The following is a 9395-nucleotide window of genomic DNA, read 5'->3' on the forward strand; positions in this document are numbered from 1 at the left end:
GCGCTCATCCTTCTGAGGTTATTTTGTGCCGTAGCAAGCAAGAATGAGCAATTCTGAAAGTGAACTAGAGATTCATCCAGGCCCACAGAACTGAAATATTTTGACAGCAAGAATTAACAGGCCAGCTCCGCAGAAATCCTAAAGCTGAAGCTTACTTGTAGATGCATTTATTTACATAAAAATAAATATGCACAGCTGCAGTATTTGCTTGCCCTTTATCTTCCTTTGCAGGACAAGTGAGATTTGCTGAGTGCCCATGTTCTCTCTCAGCGGACACCGTCGCTGTCTTCAGTCTTTGCCCCCCCGAGAGCCAGAACACCAGGCTGCAGGCTCCGTTTTGCACCCGAGGGGCTCCGTTCAGAGTCCTCCTGGCCTAACCCCGCCTTGAAATGGGGAGTACGTATTCTACATGTACCTCTAGATCCAAGAGCATCTGGAGAAGAGAAGGCAGGTAATCTAGTCCCCCAAAATGTAAACATGTTTTTATTTAATGCCTTTCACTCATCACAAGGTACTTTTTCCCCACCCCCAGCCCCCAAAACCAAGATGGCAGCATAAGGCACCGTGTAGACACATGCACAGTCCACATACCATCTATGTAAGATTTAAAACCACAGCTATAGTTCTTACCAACAGTACCATGTGTCCTTATTATTAATGTACACAATATGATCTGCCCCAGAGTGCATTCTGGAGAAATGAACTATTAATTTAGAATGGTAAAACTTCCCCACCCACCCACCCCAAAAAGCCAGATTAAAAACACAGGTACAGAGCTTAATACCAGAGTAATGAGATTAGTTCATAAATTAAAAAAATAAAAAACAGAAAAAAATCAACAGTTTCACTCTTGTTTTTAGAAGGTCCCACGTGATGTGATGTACTGTGCAGAGACGCCTTACTGTGTCCTCTTCCCCTTTCAAAAGCAAGAAAACTGACAAGTAGACCCAAAACTTCTAGTGTTTGTCGTCGATGGCAAAAAGGCAGTTACAGCTCTATGCATCCGGCTTAACCAAATAACTGCAGGATCCCCAGCGAGTTATCTGAAGGCTTTTCCTCTGTCCAAAGGAAGAAGGACTTGATATAATGTTCTTTGGCTGCAAGTTCTTAAAGGCTTCCACTGAAAGGGTTCTCCTTCAAAAAAAAGAAAAACTGCAGTTGCTGTGGGATTTTTTTTTTTTTACTAAGAAAATGTTGAGGAATAGGTGGAACCGATGTAACAGTTTGAGTGAAGCCCTCACAGTGCTAAGATGTTGGGGTCTGCTACAAATATTCAAGTTCCAAGGCGTGCCGAAGAGCTTCCAGGTCAGCGTGACAAGAGATTCTCCAGAATGGCATGTTGTGCTAGAGTGAAACCAAAAGAGGGTATTTTTTGGTTTTTGTTTAATACTGAGATCAAAACAACTTTCTTAGTTTGCACCCTCAGGAACAGAGCTTTGTACGTGGGCCACCAGGTTGTCACGGTGTCACAGGCAAGGAGGCTCATCTCAGTGAGGAAGGAAGGAAGGGAGTGGGAAGTGCCTATTTGCTGGTGTGTTTCACCCATGCAGAGAGGAAGATGGATCCTCCACAATTTAGGGGTGTCCTGCCTCAGAGATGATGGAGGACGCAGGCTGACTTTCGGAATGTATTAGCCACTAAACGTTACTCTCCTATTTTTGTTCTCATGGATTAATTAGGACTGTTTTTAGAATTGCAGTATTTCTCGAAACAAGTTTAGGTGAACATCACTAGTGAAAGCTGTTGGCAATACTTCACAGACAAGTAAACAATATATTTCATAAAAGGAAGTTATTAAAATTTATAAAAATGTAAACAAAAGAATAAAATACCACACAAAGTGCTTTCTAAAAATTCCCTTTCCAAGTTAACTGGACAGTAGGTCATTCTGCATTTTCTGTAAATGTAGGACCTGGTATCATTGCTCGGTAACACTGCTGCCTCAGAGAAAGTGCGACAGGCTTATACGGCAGCCTGTCCCCCCAAAAACTTGCCTAATTCCTGTTTTTGAGAGACTATCTTATACTCTTCACCTGCCTCCCTGTTTTTCAATTTATATATACTGTGATAAATCTGAAGTTATGTATACAAATATCCAAGTTCTAACCAGCCAGGTCCACTTGAAATCTCAGCATCTGCACAAAATCTGGAAAAGTCAACTACCTGTGACCTACTGTATTATAATTTCTTCAAAATATCCTGATTAATCTCTTGAAAATTGCCAATATACTCCAGGAAGAGAAGACTTGTATCTGAAAGAGGATGAAGTATCAGCTTTTTTAAAGTGCTGTGAAACAAGCGCAGATCAATCATGCAGAGGACCTGAGATGGAAACTGTAATCTGGTAAGGTACACAGAGTACTCTGACAGCATCTTTGTAACAACATCGTTGTGCAATCATTAGCAATAGCTACGATCCCCATGGTGCCTTGCAAAGAGATAACCTCAAAATAATTCTAACTTGCTTTTAGATGTTAAATACAACTTTTCTTGGTATGTCCTGGTGAGCCTGGGGTTCCACCTCAATTTGTTTCTTCTCCAAAACAGTTAAAGAAGTTTTACTTTAGATCAAAGACACAGCTTGTTACTGCACTTAGATTTTTATAGCAATATTTGGGACTCTGATTTTCTTAAGTGTCCTCCAAAACACCAGTCTCCGTGAAGTCAGTGATACATAATGCAGTAACAAATGTATAGAAAGCCTTCACCGACAGAGCTCACTCCCCTTCCTGCACGGGAATAAAATTTCTAAGTATTTTCTCACTGTAAATAATTCACCTGTAAACATACCGCTTCTGTGCAAATAGCTTAGACAAAGCTTTAGAGAATATATACTTTCTAGATAGATGATTCTGATGAAGGGAGGTGTTCCTTTTCCAAGTGTACCTACCTGTGTAAAAAAAACGCCAGCGGTTCCAGATGTTTATTTTACAGAGTGTCTATTTACACTCCTCTAACGTTTAAATACAACTCAAGCTTCCCTCTGGTATGCTGCCTATCAGTGAACAAACGTTTCCTTCAAGCTATTTATCAGTGTGTGCAGAGACAGCAAGCAAACACAGACATCTGAAGCGACTGGAATCCATTGCTCTGCAATTTCACTTTAAGGGGAAAAGTTATTTCCTTCTCCCTCCCCCTCCCCTGGTTGTTATTAAGCCCCTTCCATTAAATTATCTATTTTTTTTTTCTTAAACAAGAAGAAAACTTGGCCTCCCAGCCACTCCTGTTGTTCAGCATTTACAGATTTATCACTCATCAGACAGGTGAAGAAAAATGACCCACTAAAATGGAGATATTATCAGTGCCGCCGGCAAAACAGTGAAAGGCTCTCTGCCTGCACGCCCTCCCCCTTGGTTTTTTTTTTTTTGGTATAAAGCTCAGGTGTGTAGAAGCCTTGACTAATGATTGTCATCAATCAAAGGAGGTGACAGCCCAGCAAAGAATGTGTTCTACTAATGGGAGAGCTGCTTAGGCCAGGAGACACAGGCAAGAGGGCTCTTGAAATCCTGCCTATAGAAGATCGTTGAACCTTCCCACTTCTTCATACAGCCCAAGAGCCCTTGCAGCCTTTGATGCAGTCCTGTTCACTGACCCACTGCCTTTGAAGTATGGCACTGGGCTGTCAAAAGCAGCAGGCTATTATCACTTCATTCGCAGTCATGCATTTTGGACTCTTCTCCGACAACTCCTTAACCCTTCATGAACACGAGAACCAGCTGCAGATTTAGATAGTTTTAGTGGGGGCAGATTTTGTTGCTTCCATTTGCCACAGGAAATGCACTATAAAAAAAGAGGGTTTCTGCTGCTTTGAAGATGACCTGAGATACAATTCTGCGGACAGAACACGTGCTCATGACCTTATTTGCTGGGATCCCTTTGTTCCCGGGATGAGCTCAAATCTGCTTGGAAAGTCTTTGCAAGATCTTCATTCAGAATGAGGTGTCAGGTCCTCCAGCTCAAGGTTCAGCTGTACAGCTGAGTCCCTGTGATGTAATGTTTTGCATATCACCCGAGCTACCACAGTAGTTCCTTGTCTTTCTTGAGCTATGGAGCCCGGAACTGGACACAGCACTCCAGATGTGGCCTCACCAGGGCAGAGTAGAGGGGGAGGATGACCTCTCTTGACCTGCTGGCCACACTCTTTTATGCACCCCAAGAGACCACTGGCCCTCTTGGCCACAAGGGGACATTGCTGGCTTATGGTCAACCTGTTGCACAAAGACATCTTATAAATAATGCTGGCCATTAACAAATTGTATTCCTGTCCCTGTAAAGCCAAACAAATGGAGATTCCGGGCAGGTTTCTGTTATAAAGATTAGGAAATAAAAACTTTAGCTGTTCAGTTCTCATGTCATACAATTTGCTTGACATACCTGACTGCTCTCCTTCAGGTCTTTGGTTGTTGCTCTCTATGTTTGTACCACTCCTGGCTTCTCTAATACACTGATATCCCTTGTATATGGCAGAAGGTATTCCTTGCCGGATCTCTAAATCTCACCACCCCCCCTCCCCCCGCCATTAAGTGTCAGCAGAATGTGGGCTTTGGTCTTCTCAAATTTTGCTTTTATCTCTTCCAAGCTCTGGGGTTCCAGCTTCTCTTTTCTCACAGTCTACCCAAAACAAAGAAGCTTCAACTGGTCCCTAAAAATCCCATTCTCGTTTCCCAGTGAGTGGACTGTGGATACTAATGCCTGGAGGACTCAACTGGAGGCACAGGTTAGTCCATTTAATGCTACTTATTGTCAGTGGGCCACATCCCACGTTACCAAGGGCTTGGTATTCCTGACCATAGTGCTTTTGCAGTTTCTGTTCTACTTTGTATTCAGTACACCTTCCCAGTGTCATTTTGCTTGTGAAATTAATCACATTGATCCATAAATCATTAATAAAGGCAGCAATTCAGTATTAGTCCGTTTGTATTCACTCTAATGATGTCACACTCTATGATCTCAATAAGTCATAAATATAAATACATGCATGTATATATGCATATTCTAATAAGTAATTCAAAACTAATTCCAATAATTTAGAATTTACAAAAGCAACACGTGTAGATCAGAAATTCACCCTGCTGGCTCACCTGAGATCACACACTGGAGTTTTCCTTTTTGTGTGTTTAAAGCCATCTTTATTAAGCAAGAATGATTCCTGGAACATGTGACACAGAGACTACCTGAAAAATTACGTTAGCTGCCAGCGTGGGGGGATTTACAGCAGGAAATTTCTCACAAGGTTGTTGAGTATTTTGCATATGAAGAAATAAGGCCAATTGTAAACCGTTTCAAATGGACGGAGCTTCATGAAATGCTTAAATAAAGAAAGGGTCATTGAAATTAAAACTTGGAAGAATGCAGCACGGCATCCACAAACTGTACCTTTTTTGCTCCCTGTTCCTCTTCAACACCATCTCCTATTACAATGTAGACAGCTTTCCTTCCAAACCTTTGCATTATTCTTTCAAAACAGCTCTCTTTCCCTAAGCAACAGAAGAGAAGACACATTTTTTCACCTAGATACATATCTAGATAGACTGACATTCAGGTACTGGAACTGGAGCTGGGACCTAACCGAACTTGCTGCAACATTCCTTGTTTTCTTTGCAATTAGAACCTAACAATCTTCATCTGAGATGGATTCTCTCCATCTCATGTCAGCTACTGGCATTTTCTTTATCAGCCAAAGACTTCCAAATGCTGCCAGTTTTCCATAAGCTTTGTGACTTTGATGCGCTGCTTAGACTGACAGTTGGTAGACTGATGTGACAATCATGGTATTGAGTTTTGAGAGCCCTCTTCTGTTCGTTCTGGTTGCAGTAAAAACGTGAAAATGCAAACACTTAAACCAGAAAGGACAGAACACAAAAAAATACCCCAAATCAACCCTACAAGTATTTATTACTCACACAGCTTCATAAAGCTCATTCAGCACACCTGACCCCTCTGCAAGAATATGAGGATCCCAAGAGCGTTTCTGTATGCAACAGGTCCAACCAGACTTGCTCCTAGCTGGGTGTGGCTGAACGTCCCACATGCAGTAGATGCTCCAGAGGGTGGGTAATTTTCAGGTTCACTCCTCCATGGAGACACTGGGGAAGACTTTGATTTTTTTTTTTCTAATATTTTTTTTTCAGTCTGTAGTAGCTTAAGTGTGGGTAGTCAGGATGCGAATTACAGATGTGTAAACACGGAGCTAAAAATAAAGCTCATACATTGCTGGTCGCGATCAGGTTAAACTGGATGTGCCTGACTTAGGGATAAAACTTCAGTCTATCTTCAGTGAGGCCTAAGTTAGTTTGCTCTTACCTGTTTTTGTTGCACTGTAAATGTTTTCGATGGGGAAGACAGTGCCCAGTCCATAAAGAAGCACTTTAGCAAGAGCTGGTATAAGCTGAGTTGTGGTGACCAACACATTCACACAGTTAGGCCTAGAAAACAAAATTTAGTAGAAGTGGCAATCTGTGTTTCTCTTTTTTACTCTAGACTGAAAGATGGCAGGAAGCAAACTTCTCTTGCAACTGGAAGTTCCCAAGCCATTGGGAGATTATGCAGATAGACGCAGACAATACGAGTATCGATAATGTCTTTTTATCAGTTTAGCAGAATGAAAAAAACCATAAAACAAACTAACAGCAGTGATGCAGCCTTACTGCATGCATGCCAGGACCTATTTTGCGGGAATTGAAACACCATGTAGTAACGTCCGTGTTGGGCTCTTTTAGTGAAAATGTTCAGGGATAAAAGGGCCCTTTTCTCCCTTTCCTAGTCTTTTGTAAATCTACTCATATTAAAAGTGTGCCACAGATGAGGTAGCCAAGGAAAGGCAAGAAAAAACGACTGTTTTTTCTTTTGCTCAGTTCATCATCTCAAGCTTACCCCAACCCTCGATAATACAAGTCTGGCAAACGTGTGCAGACTGGCCTCCCACAGGTTTGGCCAGCAAAGTCCTATAAATGTGTCTCGATTTGTTTAGAGGGGGGGGAAAAGGGAAGCAAAGGAGATCCTGGATCAAGCCTGTAGGCAATTCTTCAAGCTGTTCTTACCGGGAATGTATCAAATTCAGCGCCTTCAGAGCATGTGTGAGCCAGAGATCAGTCAGCGCTTCAAGTTCTGCTCTTAACTGCAGCCAGGTTTCCCTCTTAGGAGCTCCTATTAAACCTGTAAGCAGGGAAAGCATCTTTGCAGAAGCACAGAAAGGGAATTACATGGCTTTGTATGTAGAACGCCAAAGGGCTCCTGTCTGTGTTCTGAACCTTGTCTCTCCCACTACCCTCCTCTTGGCGCTGGTGCAGGCTGCTGCCCTTTGCCCACTGCCATGTCCTTGGAGGTTAATGAGGCCCGACTGCAGCACATCCTATGCTACTGCAGCTCAGCTCCCTTCCTTTCCAGAGGAATGGTATCAGTCACCTGCACGCTGCGGGACCTCATTAACTCAGAGTTCTTGGAGTTAGCATAAAACTTGCATGGGAAGTGAGCAAGAGGATGAAAGAGCTGCTGCGTATAGCGGGTAGTGGCCTGAGCTGAGAGACATCTGAGGCCAGGGTGGTTTTCTTTCTCCTGAAAAGCTATGCACCATTTCCAGTACACGTGAGTAGGCTATTCCTCCAACTGAAAAAAATCATGTGGCAATATTCTGAGTTTTGCTTCTTTCTCTTTCTAGTCAGAGACCTGGCACTGATGTTGTAAAAGATAAGCACAGCAGCCCATTGGAAGAACTGTCTGGAATTAGCTGAGATGAAGGAACCCAGGACATCCTGATATCTGGCGGTACTGTTTTGTGGGAGTTAAAAACAAGTAGTTAGGATACAAGAATGCCTTCAGAAAGAGATCAGCCATATGTTCTGTAGAAAAAAAAAAGCATATTTAGTTTTGAACTGTTTGCCTGCTTACTACGCATTTTGGAAAATTGGAGAAGGTTGCTTTCCTGACAAATAAATTACAAAATAAAGCCCCCCTCAGACTTGAGTCCTTCTCCAATCACTAAACCAGGTTATTTTAACCTATCTCTTGCAAATCCTGTACAGAACCTTATTTAAGGATGACTGCTGAAACGCTTGCTCAGCTCAGTGTGAAGTGTTCTTATCACAATGCTCTCTACACCTCCTCCATAGATGTGCCCAGCAGGGTCAGAAGTATTTGGGAAGATGAAAGGCAAGCTTGTTGCCTGGCCACAGACACTTACCCCCTACATTGTTTTTGTAGGTGTTGTACATCTCTTTCACTCGACGGTAGCGGAATGCTAATTTCCTCATCCAGTCTACTCCCCCATGAACGCCTGAGCCCAGACACAGATTTGCACTGGCAGTTGAACTGTGAAAGCCATCTGCAGAGAAGTTATACGTGCTGGGAAAGGGAGGAAGGAAGGAGAGAGGTCAGTATGATCGCAGTCTATACAGTGCCAGCAAGGAGTGGAAACAATTGAAAAGAAATGCAAAGACAAGTGGCAGCACAGGTCTACACACTGTACAGAACCAGAGTGCATCTCTAGCACAGATTTAAAAAATGTTCCTACTGTAAACGCAATGCAGATTACTTATCGCTCCCTGCCAATTCTGAGGTTCTCTGGACAACATCTAACTGTCCTCAGGTCACTGAAACTCCTCGCCTGCCTCTCATCCAGGCTGCTAAGGTAACTGCAGAAATACTCAAACCCTAAAGGAGAACATTCTGGTGTTACCTTTCCGACTGCTCCGCTATATTACTAAACAGGCTCTGAACGCACATTAGATCAAGAAAAAAAATTAGCAAATTAACTAAAGGAGCTTAACTGCCTGCAACATGTAAAAGTTTGTTTGTTTATTTTTAAACTGAGTTAATATTTCAAAGCAACTCTAGAGTAATTACCACGATGAACTGGGTCATGTGACAGTTCCACAAACACCTTAAACAGGCAGTTTTTCTGAAGGAAGCAATCCTGCCTTCTACTAAGCATTTGTTCCTGCCTTCAACCCTCCTCAAAGTCCCCTTCTTTATGCCAGCAGAAGCATTTCTTCAGCACTGAGATGAATCAGATGACGGAATTGTTCCAGGTAAAAGATAATACAGCTTTTAAAAAAAAAAAAAAAAAAAAAGGTGCTTTTCAGCAGGATCAGTTCACTGGTTTGGGGGAGCTGGGGGGATGCTGGCAAATCTAACAGAAACTAGTGTAGTCTGACGGGAGTTCAACCTAATTTTAGATATATTTCCCAGAATGGTTCAAAGCTCAGTATATAAGTGTTCAAGATCAGGCTGGATGTGGCTTTGAGCAACCTGGTCTGGTGGAAGGTATCCCTGCCCATGGCAGGGGGGTTGGAACTAGATGATTTTTGAGGTCCCTTCCAACTCAAACCATTCTATGATTCTATGACAGTCAGGGCTTGACAGTAGGCACAGGCATATTAATGTGAGAAAGAGGACTC

General features: G+C 42.6%; 1 protein-coding gene across 10 annotated transcripts in view; it reads right to left on the minus strand.

Annotated features, from left to right (window-relative positions):
* Window positions 1–756: 756 nt before the first annotated feature.
* EYA2 (EYA transcriptional coactivator and phosphatase 2) overlaps window positions 757–9395 on the minus strand; it is a 99207-nt gene continuing 90568 nt past the window's right edge. For 9 of the 10 annotated variants that reach the window (XM_054218818.1, XM_054218816.1, XM_054218820.1 and 6 more), the window contains 5 exons: window positions 8180–8340; window positions 7041–7155; window positions 6304–6425; window positions 5377–5477; window positions 757–1344 (listed from right to left, as the gene is read on the minus strand). In XM_054218818.1, the coding sequence (XP_054074793.1) occupies window positions 1264–1344; window positions 5377–5477; window positions 6304–6425; window positions 7041–7155; window positions 8180–8340 (580 nt within the window). In that variant the 3' untranslated portion in view covers window positions 757–1263. The remainder of the gene's footprint in view (window positions 1345–5376; window positions 5478–6303; window positions 6426–7040; window positions 7156–8179; window positions 8341–9395) is intronic. The other variant, XM_054218814.1, reaches the window with a different exon arrangement.

Source organism: Rissa tridactyla, chromosome 12, assembly GCF_028500815.1.
Source record: "Rissa tridactyla isolate bRisTri1 chromosome 12, bRisTri1.patW.cur.20221130, whole genome shotgun sequence".
Taxonomy (NCBI): Eukaryota; Metazoa; Chordata; class Aves; order Charadriiformes; family Laridae; genus Rissa; species Rissa tridactyla.